Below are 12,750 nucleotides of genomic sequence, written 5' to 3' on the forward strand. Positions count from 1 at the left end.
CAGGCTGAGGCTGCTGGCCCCACGGCCCAGGCTGCCTTGGGGCCAAGCCAGCGAGCGGGCCCGCCTCTCGGCTGGCGCGCAAAGAGGGTTTCGATTTTTCGGCTGACTGCGCAGTCGTCTGCCTGGGCCAGGTCAGGATCACGTGCGTTGCTCAGCGAGCCCAGGGCAGCGTGGAGCGTGGGAATTCTTTCCCATGAGCCTGGCCCTGAGCGAAAATTTGTGCGGCCCCCTCGCTCGTTTGCGCGCACCCGAAAAATTGGGCCAAGCGAGCCAGCCAGCCTGGCTGTGAGGTCAGCGCAGAGCAGCCTGGCTCATCCGGGCCCAGCCAGTCAGCCAGACGAGCCTGAGGCCAGAGGCCAGGCGGGCCCGGCCCAGGCCCTGTCAGGCTCGAGGCCCAGCCAGGCCAAGGCAGAGAGCGTTGGCTGATGGCTTGGAGCCAAGGCGAGCGCTGGCTGGCGGCAGAGGCAGCAGGGGCAGCGAGGGGATCGAGCGAGGGCCTGGGGAGGCCAGCGCCAGGCCAAGCCCATCGTTGTCCGCCAACCTCGCTCCTCGCTACCCCCACCCTCCCCCTCAAGCCGCACCCTACACAACGTAAGTGTCGAACACGGCCTGATCGCCACCGCCATCGCCATCGCCATCACCATCACCGCCACATCCGACACCAGCATCGCACCCGAACGACGCCCGACCACCGCCGCCACGAAAGTCAGTAAAAGAGGCGTCTGCCGAAGCGCCACTGGATATGGACGACGGCTGCCCTTGACGGCGAAGAGGAGCGGGCTCGTTCAGTCAGATTTTTTAGGACGAACCCGGGAGCTCCTAGGCGACGCTGTGCTCCAAGGTTGACGAGGGTCTACCGGCATCAGTCGATGCTGGCATATGGATGAAGGGAATCGCAGCCAGCTCGGTGCGGCAGCCAGGCTGGCCAACGTGGGCATGTCACCGAAGCGCCGTTAGCCAGACTCTGGGGAGGTCTCGCCCTTGTTGAGGGCATAGTCCTGAACAGCAGGGCACGAAACCGACCACCGCCGACGCCCGACTTTGCGACACATCAGTCCGACCTTCCGTCCCGGATGCTCCTGCTTCCACTTCACACCCCCAAACACGGCGGCTGAACTCCCCGGTCCGTTTCTTCTCTCTGCCTCTTTCCACCCCATCGCCCACCTGCAGACATCAAGATGGTCAACCTCCGATCCCAGAAGCGCCTCGCCGCCTCGGTCCTCAAGTGCGGTCAGCGCAAGGTCTGGCTCGACCCCGCTGAGCAGAACGACATTGCCAACGCCAACTCGCGCGCCAACGTCCGCAAGCTGATCAAGGATGGTCAGATCATCCGCAAGCCCGTCGTCGGTGGCTCGCGCGCCCGCACTCGCGAGCTCCTCGCCGCCAAGCGCGTCGGTCGCCACACCGGCACCGGTAAGCGCAAGGGTACCGCCGAGGCCCGCATGCCCACCAAGGTCATGTGGATGAGGCGCCAGCGTGTCCTCCGCCGCCTTCTCAGGAAGTACCGCGAGTCGGGCAAGATCGACAAGCACCTGTGAGTGTCCGATGATGGCGATCGCCGTAGTGGCTGGGAGTACAGAGGAAACGAACGAAACGAACGACACGCACTCGAGAGAGAGGACGGGGAGGGAGAAGGAGATCTGCGAGCTGCATCGCTGTTCGAGCCGGCGCTGACGAATAGTGCCCCCGCCCGTCAAACTCGCCCCTCTTGCTCTCCTGCAGCTACCACGAGCTCTACCTGAAGTCGAAGGGTAACGTCTTCAAGAACAAGCGTGTCCTCATGGAGCACATCCACAAGGCCAAGGCTGAGAAGGCGCGATCCAAGCACCTCGCCGACCAGATGGAGGCCCGCCGCCAGCGCAACAAGAACCTCCGGGAGCGCCGCGCCGTCAGGATCCAGGAGAAGCGCGCTGCCATCATCGCCGTCGAGAACGAGGCCGAGGAGAAGAAGTAAACGGGTCGAGGGCTCCACCCTTGTCCCGCTGCTCTCTTTCCCCGTTGCATCCCCCACCCTTGCTCTCTGTTTCGACATCTTGGCCCTCACGCTCTCTCTTCTCTCGTTGGCATCAACCATTGTTTCAATACTCGCACCGACAACAATGCAACACGACGCACTCTGCCCAGCCACCCGAGGCCCGGTTCGAGTCGCACCCGCCCTCTTCTCCCACCCCACACCACACCACATCACACACACCCAACACCCACAGCACGCTCCGTCACCGGCACGGACACAAAACGAGGCGAGACGGGAAGGGAGGACGTTGGTTCCCCTGCCCGCTTCGTCTCGGACGCTCCCCCCCTTTTGTTTCGGCCAGCTGCAGAGGCAGTTGGGCGGGGGCAAACCTCCCGACCGCGCCCTCCTGCGACGCCTCGCCGACGGTCTCTGGCCAGCAGGACGACGGAATGCCCTCTTTGGTGGCAAAAGGGCAGCGGAAGGGAGGCATGCAGTGCGGCACCACGGGCACGGGAGGACGAGGAGGCACGAGATCGTCGTCGACCCAGTCCCCTCCTCCCCTCTCTTCTTTCTATCGCAGAGGGCCAGCCGCCCTCTCGCCGAGCCTCCTATGACTGCTATGCCTCTGTCGTCGTCCCCCCGTCGGCGAGACGCTGCGCCTGGTCCTTCCGTCGCCCCCCTGTACGCATATGATAACCTCAAAACACTGAAAAAGAGCCACTTCAGATCCGCACAAACGTCGCTCGACGCCGAGAGGGGGGGTATGGTACCGCGCTTCCTCGCCTGGCACGCCAGCATCGGGACCGGGACCGTCACTTGGGGGCTTGACAACGCCCGACGGTGTCATCAGAGAGAAGGATCCCGTACGCTAAGCTAGACTCGGCGGATGGTGCCCGTACATCTCGAGGTTGGCTCACGTCCATACACAGAGAAGTAGCAGCAGCCCGGCGCTCGTCTTGCGAGTCGCGCAGCCAGGCAACCCCGGGCAAGCTGGGCCGCGAGGGTCACATGCATGGGGCACGCAGGCAAGGGGCTGGCCATCGGTACGGCCATGAGCGGCGATGGAAGCTTCGGCCCGGACTTTGCTGGCGGGAGCAGTCTCGAGTACGTGTGTGTGGAGAAAAGAAGGCCAAGCGGGTCGTTGACAGCGCTCCTCCGACCAGGTCCACCCACGGGTCCATGGTACAAAAGAGATAGAGAGAGTATCAAGGCGGAAGTGAGAAGTGGCCAGCAAGCCCCCGTCGGACCCTACTCTGCTCGCCGCCTTGCCCGTCTTCTTGGCCGTCGACCACCAACTCCAGCTCGAGCAGAATCGACAGTCGAGCCTCAGCCTTGCTCCCCGATCCCGAGCTTGCGGTCGCTCGCCATCCCACACCGCCGCCCACCATGCCGCTCGACTACCTCCGCAAAGTCGACAACCAGTCGCCCCAGCCCGAGGCCGTGGCCGCGAGACCCCCTGCCCAGACGAGCCCGGCTCGCGCTGGCGGCATATCGGCCTTCAAGGCCGTCTCGATTGCACTCGTGGTACGTGCCATCCCCATCATCGCCCCGTGCGATCCTCGTCTTGAGCTCGCAGCCGGACCCTCGAGCTGATCGACTGCCGTACCTCGAACCTCGTACGTCTTGCCCTTGTCGACGACCGCGTCCACAGTCCATTGTCGTGCTGCCCGCCATCATCTACCTCCCCTGGATCCTCGCCCTGCTGAGGCCCACGAGCAACCTGCCAGACTTCTGGGTGCGACCCTCAATCAAGCTGCCGCACGCCGCGGCGGGTGCAGAGGCGGTCGATGTCGAGCAGCTGGGCGAGCCGACCTGCCTCAATGCCCACGCCACGGCCGTGGACCCCTACCACCGCTCCCCGCCCTACCACGAGTGGGACCGCAAGGTGCAGGCCACGCAGTTTTGCGAGGATGCCGAGATCGTCCACACGCACGGCATCGTCGTCGTCTCTTGCGACCCGGGACGGGCCGAGTGGAACACGGTCATGGGCCCGCTCAAGAAGTGAGTTCGCAGCGCGCGCGTGCTGCCCTGTGCATGGATCGCGCCGCACGGGGGAGGGGCCCAACAGCTGACACTACAGTACTATGTACTGTCTTCTTCGGCGTGCTGCCTACTCGCTTGGCCTTCGTCATGCTCACAGCGTCAAGCCCCGCGGTGCGCTGTGGGTCTACGACTTCGCCAACGTCGACGGCAGTGCCTCCGCCCCTCCTCCAGCAGATGCGCTCGAGATCGTGCATCTGGTGGGCTTCCCGGACCGCCTCGACTTTCACCCGCTCGGCATCTCAATCCTCGAAGAAGACGGCACCGCCAAGGCCGCAGGCGCAGGCAAGGCAGCATCGCCGCCGCTGCGCCTCTTTGTCGTCAACCACCAGCGGCTGCGGAGCACGGTCGAGGTGTTCGACCTCGAAAAGGAGCCGCGCGGCTGGGTCGCGACCTATGTCCGATCGATCGTCGATCCCGTCGCGACGCACACGCCAAACTCGGTGCAGGCGCTCAGCCGCGACTCGTTCCTCGTGACCCAGGACCACTTCTTTGCCCGTCGCGCTGCGCCCGCGGACCAGCTCGCCCTGACGTACGCCCAGGCTCTGCCGCTCCCCGCCTTGGCCTCGCGCCTCGTCGCGCCGCTGCTGGCCAGCATCGCCTCGCCCCGCTCCGTCTCCGCCCTGCTCGCGCCTATTGAGACGTTCCTCGGCCTGCCGCTGTCGTGGGTGGCACACGTCGAGTTTGACGCGGGCCAGGGCAGGATCGATGGTGTCGCTGCGCCGGACCCCGACGATGTGGCCGCACTGGTGCAGCAGGAGCGTTCCGACGCCGAGACGGCATCGCAGGGCGTCTCGTCGAGCATCATCGCCGATCGCATCCCGTTCGCCAACGGCCTCGCCCTCAGCCCAAAGCGATCGACCATGGTCGTCGCCTCTTCGACGCACCCGGGCGTCTTTCTGTACGACCTGGGACCGCCGCCGCCTCCACCTCCGTCGTCTCTCGCGCCCAAGCAGGCCAAGAAGCCATTCAAGAGCGGCAGAACGGCGAACATCAAGCCAAAGATGAACTGGACCAGGCGCGACCACGTCCGGTTGAGGGAAAAGGTGCACGCTCCGTACGTCGTCGACAATCTGTCGTTTGGACCCGTCGAGGCAGCATCCTCGTCGTCGTCGTCGTCGTCGTCGTCCCTCCTTAGCGGCGCCGTGCCGGGCGAGGGGGATGGGGAGGGAGGGGCCAAGAAGACGAGCGGTGCAAGTGCACCGCCGCGCGATCCGTTCGATGGGGCCGCGCTGATCCTGGCGGGTCATCCGGATGCGTTTGCCCTCATGCGCCTGGCCAAGGTGGCGGGCGACGCGCTGCGCGGGGGGCGTGCGCTCGCGCCGTCGTGGGCGGTCGCGATGCGGCCGTCGCAGTCGTACTTCCTGGGCCAGGACAAGTACCACCTCTCGTCGCTCATGACCAACCTCGAGCACGATCGCGACGCACCCGTCGCCGCCAACCGGCGCGTGCTCACCCACGATCCGCACTGGCGCCTCGTCTCGCTCCTGCAGAGCAGCGGAGAGTATGTCGACTTCTCCGAGTCGAGCACGGGCGCACGCGGCGACGAGGATACAGCACCGCCCACATCGACGACGGCGACGACGATAACCGTGGGCCTGAAGAGTTCCACCACGGCCGTGTGGAACCGTGGCTTTCTCCTCGTCACCGGCCTCTACGCCAAGGAAATTCTCGTCTGCACCAACGTGGCGAGGGAGATCGTCGCCTCCTAGTCCCCCATCCTCGAGTCTACCCCTACCCCGCGCCCCTCGTTCGCGCCGCCCGCCGTGGTCTCGGTCGATCTCATCCTGCGCGGCCGTCCCCTCTTCCCGGCGGCAAAAGCGGCAACCGAATGCATTGCAACCAGAACCAAAGCCATAGCAAAGCCAGCAAAGCCAGCAAGGCAAGGAGCACGACTGCGAAGCGGATCGGCAGGCGCACAGAGGTATCCGCTAGTTTCAAAAGTAGAGGAGAAGGCAAAGAAGTACAACACAACCCGAGGAAGAAAGAGGAACGAAGGGGGGAACGGGGCGATCTCGACGCGGTCCGACACCTTGCAAAGGGCGGAGCTCTTCGCGGCGCAGCGATAGAGGGCGGGAGGGGAAACGACAGACTGGAGCAGCAAGAGACGGAGTGCGGAAGCGGGCGGGCGGGCGAGCGAGCGAGCCGGAAAAAGAGGGGAGGCAGCGCGGAAAGCGAAAGAGGGTGGACTGGGCCATGCCGCCCTGGAGTGGCCTGGTCTGACAGACCAAGGGGGCCAGCGGATGGGGACAAACCGTTGCTCGGAGACGTCAAAGGAAAGGCTCAGAAGGGATGCATCGAAGAGGGGCAAGGGAGAAGCGGAGGCGTGCGCGCAGCCCCGCCTCAGAGGAAGGCAACGAGTGCGACGGCAGCGGCAGCGGCGGCGGTGACCGTCATGCCGGCGACCTGACCGCGGGTGGCGCCGTCGAGGGCCGAGACGCCGGCAATCTTCTTGAGGCTGGTGACGGCGGGCCTTCCGCAGGTGTTGACGTAGGCCTGGAAGATGGAGCTCTGGACCTTGAGCTTGTCCGAGTTCTGCAGGCCAATGCCGTAGGGGATGGCCGTCTCAAACTCGATGTAGGCGGCCAGGATGTTCTGCGAGCAGTCCGAGCAGAGGATCGACTTGGGCGTCTTTTCGCTGAGGTAGAGGAAGGCGGTGTTGGTGTTGGTGATCGAGGCGGCGGCCGTCTCCTCGGCGACGCTGTCGGCGAGGTCGTCGATCTGGGCGTTGGACGACTGGCGGCGCTCGAGGGGCAGCAGGCCGGAGTCGGCGTCGGCGACGAGGGAGCGCTTCGAGACGATGCTGGTCGACGAGGCGGCCTTGGCAATCGTCTTGAGGCAGTAGCCGCCCGTCGAGTCGGTCGAGCAGATGGCGTTGCGGAGCGGTGTGATCATGTAGAGGTTGTCGTAGTAGTCTCCGATCTTGGGTTTCCGCTGCTGAATGTCCGAGTGGCAGCTCTGCCAGAACGAGTCGAGGTAGGAGCGGATGAGGTCGGCGTCGCAGCTGTTGGCGCCGCAGAGGTTGATGAGGGTCGAGTCGATCTCGGCGGCCGTGTTGGTGTTGCTGGTGTTTGTCGCGGCGGCCGAGTAGGCCTTTGTGGCGGCGACGAGGGGGCCGGTGCAGGCCGAGATCTTGGTGTCGGTGTTGAGGCCGGCAAGGAAGGTGCGGCACGAGTCAGAGAGGTCGGTGGGGATGGCCGAGGCGGCGCTGGCGCTGCTCGTCGAGGCGGCGTCCTGGGCCGAGACGAGGCCGGCGCCAAGGAGCGCGATGGCACCGACAGTCGAGTAGAACTTCATCGTGGTAGGTGCAGAGGAAGAGAGGGAAAAGGTGCAGGTGTCGTTGGCGGTTGATGATTCACCGGTGGGTGAAAGAGAGGTGCGCTTCGGAGGCGAGATCGGTAAGGCGGCTGTAGGCTGTGCTGTACCAGACAGGGCAGACGACTAGGCGCGTAGGGTTGCGAAGGGGTCGTGTAGACTGGCGACGGTGGTCGGAGTGGAACGAGTGTGTACTCAAGGGAGAGAGTGAGACAAGGCTGCGAGGGAGTGTGCGTGGGCGCGTGGAGGGGAGAGGTTGAGGGGAGAGGAGGATAGAGGAGGGAAGGGAGGGGAGCCGTCAGGAGGCGTGGTGGCTTTGGTATCGAAAGGGTGATGGTAGGGATGGTGGTGGTGGTGGTGGTGGTGATGGCGGCGAGGGCGGAATGGCCTGGCGGCCGGCGAGCGGCGGCGTCGGCGGCAACGGGCCTGACGCCGACCTCGGAGGCGAGTTGCAAACAGCCCGCGCCTCAGCCTGGCACACGGCGGGGGACAAGCAAGGACGAGGTCGAGGCCGAGGCACCAGCGGCAGCCGCGAGGGGCAAAGAGCAGCGCGGGCGCGCAAATTCGACAGGCGCCTGCTTGCCCTCTGCTGGCCCCCTGCCCGCAGCCCGCCCCTTCCAAACTCGGCTTGCAGGCGGGCTCAGATGCCTGCCGCCTGCCTGCCCCCCGTCGATCCTTGCTGGCGCGCCAAGCCTGCCCCACCTGTGCCTGGTGCGCCTGCCTGCCTGCCTGCCTGCCTGTACCCCGCCCGCAGCGTGTGTACGTCGAGATTCGGTGCCGCGCCCGCACTATCCCCCGCACAGACAACAGACGCCACCGCGATAGATGGGAACCACACGAGCCGGCCTCACAGACTGAGAATCGCCGTCATTCAGATTGCTGCCCAGTCTAGGCTCAAAGGGCGAGTATAAGGAGGGCCACAAGCTAAGGTGTGTCGCAGCCCTCGCATCCGCGCGTGGTCAGGCTGCAACAGCGCGGCGTACGCGCACCAGCTCCTGGCCAAACGGACCGCCGTCTCGAGGGCCCGGTTAGCGTCCGTTGATTCGCAGGAGCAGTAGCGCGTAACGGAGCGCTTTCGGGCAGGCTCGAGCCTGCACCACGAGTCGACGTCAAGGCGGGGCTCTGGTGGTCGTCGAACTCAGCAATCCGAAGGACACCGGAGTGCCCGCCACAGCGCAGCGCGCAGAGGCCGGCCTGCCTACATGGGCTCAGGGGACAGGTGAGGGCGACCCGCTTCGGCCTCCGTCGCGGCCAGCAAGGGGATTGCCCCGGGGTGGCGGGCGGCCTGTCAGGCTCCTCTCCGTATCCGTCGTGTCGCGTGCCGGCGAAATGCTGGGGAATATGCTCGATGTCTGCTGCTGGAGAGGCTCGACGAGGCCGGGCCGGCGCATGGGGCGCTTGACGTGCCTCATCGTCGTCGGTCTAGGGGGTATGCAGATACGCAGCAGTCGGCTGGGGAGCTTGGCGTAAAGACTGTGGCTGTCGACCGAGAGGAACGGCGCTCTTAGAGGGCCGATCCAGGTTGTTGAGCGCGACGAAAGCTGCTCGAAGACGGTGGGCAAGGTGAAAAAGCTGGCGTAGGATACGAGGTCGCCGGGCGACCGACGGGCCCTTCTTACTTGACGTCCGTCGTGAGCTCCTTTTCGAGGATAAACTTGCCCTCCTTGTACTTTTCCCCAGTCACGTAGGCCTTGTCCTGCCGAGCCAGAAAGGGGAGGGGCGAATTAGGTGCAGGACAGGGCAAAAGTCGTCAGTGTTTGGTCCCGACGGCTGGCCACTCGTCGACCCCGGCGCATGTCCTAGCAGCTGCTGCGACACTCACGTATCTCCACCCCAGGACCGTGTGGCACTTGACGCAGTAGATGTCGCGCACCGTGTGCAGTCCGGTCGTCATGTGCCGGTCATCGGGCTCGCCCAGGTCGATGTTGGTGACCGAGTCAAAGAGGTAGGCGCGGCCGTGCTGCCCGTTGAATGCGCGGCTGATGAGGCTCTCGATGGTGGTGAGGTGCGTCTTGCACGCCTTGCACCCAAAGATGCGGTTCGAGGAGAGGTACTCCTTGTGTGTCATGCCCATCTTGGATGAAGAAGGGACCGGGCGAGGGCGAGGGCGAGGGCGAGGAGGGCAACTGGAGCGGCCGCAGTAAGGTAGCTGCTCGTACGAGGGGGCAAGAGGTCGTCGAGGCAAGGCCCGATGCTAGAGATGTGCAGAGGGGGACGGAGACTGAGGTCAAGATCAAAAAGTCGCGGGGCGCCGGCTCCTCGAGCGAAGCTGCTCGGGATAGATGGCCAGAGCGAGGGCGCCAGCGAGGCCGAATGCGAGGTCAGATGTCGGATCGAGCGTCGTGCGCTGGCTGCCTGAGGGATCGATGCGCTGCTCGAGGCGGAGGAGCCAAAGCACTCGAGCGGCGTAGCGTGGACAGGCGGGGATCAAGGCAGACTGGGAGCGTGAAGATGGGCTGGAGAGCCGCACGCGATGGGAATGGTCAAGGGTTCAGAGTGCAGAAAGGGCTGGAGGGACTGTCCGAGGACGATGAGGATGAAGATGACGGTGGAGGTTCACTGGAGGGAATCTTGATGGTGTGAGGTGGTGAGGCACCGAGGCCCCCGTTCGCCCTTTTAAGGGGTCAGCGGCCGTGGTTGCAGCGTGGCCCGACCACTGGACCCCCTCGCAGCCCCTTTGCGTGCGTGGCCAGGCCTGCCTGGTTGCAGGCAGGACCTGACCCTCGCTGGCTGGCTGGGCCGTTGACGCTCCACACTAATCGACCTCGGCCTCGGCCCGGAGCTGAGCCGTGCACCATCCCGACTCCCGAAGACGGCCGCGACCTTCCTCCCGCCACCTGTCGCTCCCTGCCTCTCTCTCTCGTCTCTCTCTCGACCACCACCGACGCCGCCCCTACGACTCGCGACGACCTCCTTTCTAGACCAACAGATAGACCATCGAGCACTCAGGCTTGGAATCATAGACCCACAAGATGGCACCGCAACAGCAGCCCGACCAGATCAGCGTCCTCTTCTGCTGCCTCGGCAACATCTGCCGCAGCCCCATGGCCGTGAGTGACCTCCTGGCTCGACGTACGCAATCTGCACACCATGGGTGCTCATCATCCCTCTACGCGTACCACATTTGCGTTGCCGCACACGCAGGAAGCGGTATTCGCCGACCTCGTCACAAAGGCAGGGCTCCGCGACAGGTTCGCAAAGATCGACAGCTGCGGCACGGGCGACTACCACGAGGGCGAGGAGCCCGACGAGCGGTGCGTTTGCGGCCTGTTTGTCCTCCGCATCCCTCCCGAAAGGACTGCTCAGCTGAACCCTAACACGCTTCCTCCTTGCTATTCACCCGTCCGGTGCACTCGACCGCAGGACGACGGCGCTGTGCAACCGCAAGAAGATCCCCATCGACTGCCTAGCGCGCGGAGTCAAGCAGGAAGACTTCCACACGTTCGACTACATCCTCGGCATGGAGTGAGTGGCCGGGTCGGAGAACCGACGCTTCTCTCAGACTGGCGCTGATGTACCGGCGCCTGCTGCCCTTCTCTTCCTCTTCTCGTTTAGCGTCAACAACGTACGCAATCTCAAGAACATGGCGCCTCGAGGAGCCAAGGCAACGTGAGTCTGTCGTAGCTGACGGCAGAGCGACTGCTGAACCGTCAGAGTAACGCAGCTCAAATCGTGTTCGCACCGTCTCCCTCGCTCTGCCTCTTCAGAATCAAGATGTTTGGCGACTTGTGAGGCTTCCAGCGGTGAGAAGACGGCTTCGCTCGCTGCCTGCTCGTACTGACCCCTTCCTCCTGCTTAACTCTGTACGGCAGTGACGACGGCAAGCCTATTGCGGATCCGTACTACGTGAGCCGATCAGACGACCCCACAGATTGGTTCGATGTGAAGGCCGAACCACCTGACGCGAGACTCCTTCTCTGCCCTGTCTCGCCCTGCCTCCCCGACTGCGTCTGCGCTGTCCGAAGCAGGGCGGCAAGAATGGCTTCGAGATCACCTACGAGCAGGTGTTGAGGTGCGTGCCCGTTCGCTGGCAGCTTAGAGACATCGTCCAGGCTGTTCGTTGCATCTGACATCTTGCCACCATGGCGTTGCGCCTCCTCTGCGACAGGTACTCGCACGCCTTCCTTCGGGACCTCGGTCTGGGCCAGTCGTCGCAGCTCTAACGATGCTTTTCCCCGTTCAGCGCCGACAGAATGCCTTCGTAGATGTGCCTCGCTAATCGTCATTCCGTCGAATGGATCGTCGATGCGACTGCGACGTCGAGATCGATGTTGGCGGTCGCCGCTACGGAGTTTGGTAAAAGTACATGCGCGTGAAGGGTAGAAGAGGTGGTCTGACCTTCTTGTGTCGGGAAGGAGCGGGGGCGAGGCGACGAGCGCGGAAGGGAGGTCATACGAGTCGGTTGGCGGCGGCCTTCATCCTCTCCTCTGCGGCGACCTTGTCGTTCTCGATCTGCAGGCCCTCGATCCTCTCCCTCTCGAGCCTCGCCTCTCTCTTTGCCAGGCGCTTCTGCCTGAACTCCTCCAACGACGCCTTGACGTCGGTCGCGTTGCGTGGCGGTTTCTGTAGGTGGCCGGTGACCGAGGGTGAGCAGCGGTGAAGATGTCAGCATGCGGTTTGGAAGGATGATGAGAGCGGCAGCAGGAGCGGGAGCGAGACTCACGTAGAGCGATTCTTCGGCCGGCCAGAACTGGTCTCTTAGCTGTTGGGACGCGGACGAGGACACACAGCGGCAGAAGGCGGGGAGGCAGGAACGATGAGCACGTGCCTCGAGCTTCGCTCAGAGATGACTACACAGAGTAGAAAGCTCACCGGGAGTACGTGGCGGTGGTACCATTCCGGATCGCCGTAGTGGACCATGACGGCCAGCGGGAAGAAGAGGTACCTGACCGTCGCCGTCGCCGTCGTAGCCGCAGCGTGCGACCTCGTCAGTGCTCCGAAGCGGCTGCGGAAGCAAAGCTGCGGGCGCGACTCACATGCCAAACTTGAACAGCTCGAGGTTGGGTCCTGCCATCTTGCCTTGCTTGCCTGCTTGCGGTGTCCGGTCTGGATGAGGAGTGATGGCGGTGGACGTGGTCGTGGACGTGGATATCGGTGCAGGAGGGGGTCCGAAGAAAGAGGTGGAGTAGCGGCGGCAGAGCGGGCTGCTTGCCAAGCTCGGGACTCGGCAGCTGACCAAAGCGACACCGCGCTCCTCTCCGCACACGGCCTTGCCCTGCCTCCGTTGCACCATCTTCTCGCCCCCACCACTTGGCGTTCTTCGACAGGCACAATGCGTTCCCCCTCGATCTCGTCTCTGCACTCCGCCTGCACCACTCGCAAGCATCCGATCACGGACCAAGAGACGCTTCCAGGAGGAATCGGGTATTAGACTACAAGTTCCGCTATGCGGGCGAGAAAGGGGAAGAGGGGGGGTGGCCCACGGTCTGCCGTCTTTTCAG

At 64.5% G+C, this 12,750-nt stretch overlaps 6 protein-coding genes across 6 annotated transcripts; 3 read left to right on the forward strand and 3 right to left on the reverse strand.

The window, feature by feature from the left end:
- Positions 1-1,178: 1,178 nt before the first annotated feature.
- Positions 1,179-1,954, forward strand: PFL1_03697 (uncharacterized protein; the record flags this gene model as incomplete). Its single annotated transcript, XM_007881216.1, has 2 exons — positions 1,179-1,534; positions 1,723-1,954. 2 exons carry the CDS (start codon positions 1,179-1,181, stop codon positions 1,952-1,954), a joined length of 588 nt encoding a protein of 195 aa, XP_007879407.1.
- Positions 1,955-3,340: 1,386 nt separating this feature from the next.
- Positions 3,341-5,706, forward strand: PFL1_03698 (uncharacterized protein; the record flags this gene model as incomplete). Its single annotated transcript, XM_007881217.1, has 3 exons — positions 3,341-3,478; positions 3,606-3,955; positions 4,095-5,706. The coding sequence occupies 3 exons, from the start codon at positions 3,341-3,343 to the stop codon at positions 5,704-5,706; spliced, it is 2,100 nt and encodes a 699-aa protein (XP_007879408.1).
- A 631-nt stretch (positions 5,707-6,337) lies between these two features.
- PFL1_03699 (uncharacterized protein) lies at positions 6,338-7,291 on the reverse strand (the record flags this gene model as incomplete). Its single annotated transcript, XM_007881218.1, has 1 exon — positions 6,338-7,291. The coding sequence occupies one exon, from the start codon at positions 7,289-7,291 to the stop codon at positions 6,338-6,340; it is 954 nt and encodes a 317-aa protein (XP_007879409.1).
- A 1,633-nt stretch (positions 7,292-8,924) lies between these two features.
- Positions 8,925-9,383, reverse strand: PFL1_03700 (uncharacterized protein; the record flags this gene model as incomplete). The annotated part of the gene is made up of 2 exons (XM_007881219.1): positions 8,925-9,005; positions 9,132-9,383. 2 exons carry the CDS (start codon positions 9,381-9,383, stop codon positions 8,925-8,927), a joined length of 333 nt encoding a protein of 110 aa, XP_007879410.1.
- An 898-nt stretch (positions 9,384-10,281) lies between these two features.
- On the forward strand, positions 10,282-11,472 carry PFL1_03701 (uncharacterized protein; the record flags this gene model as incomplete). The annotated part of the gene is made up of 8 exons (XM_007881220.1): positions 10,282-10,359; positions 10,454-10,563; positions 10,673-10,774; positions 10,865-10,918; positions 11,017-11,037; positions 11,122-11,155; positions 11,275-11,321; positions 11,418-11,472. The coding sequence occupies 8 exons, from the start codon at positions 10,282-10,284 to the stop codon at positions 11,470-11,472; spliced, it is 501 nt and encodes a 166-aa protein (XP_007879411.1).
- Positions 11,473-11,698: 226 nt separating this feature from the next.
- On the reverse strand, positions 11,699-12,323 carry PFL1_03702 (uncharacterized protein; the record flags this gene model as incomplete). The annotated part of the gene is made up of 4 exons (XM_007881221.1): positions 11,699-11,872; positions 11,973-12,011; positions 12,122-12,194; positions 12,286-12,323. 4 exons carry the CDS (start codon positions 12,321-12,323, stop codon positions 11,699-11,701), a joined length of 324 nt encoding a protein of 107 aa, XP_007879412.1.
- Between the last annotated feature and the right edge of the window lie 427 nt (positions 12,324-12,750).

Source organism: Pseudozyma flocculosa (genome assembly GCF_000417875.1).
Source record: "Pseudozyma flocculosa PF-1 unplaced genomic scaffold scaffold00011, whole genome shotgun sequence".
In the NCBI taxonomy this organism is placed as follows: domain Eukaryota; kingdom Fungi; phylum Basidiomycota; class Ustilaginomycetes; order Ustilaginales; family Ustilaginaceae; genus Pseudozyma; species Pseudozyma flocculosa.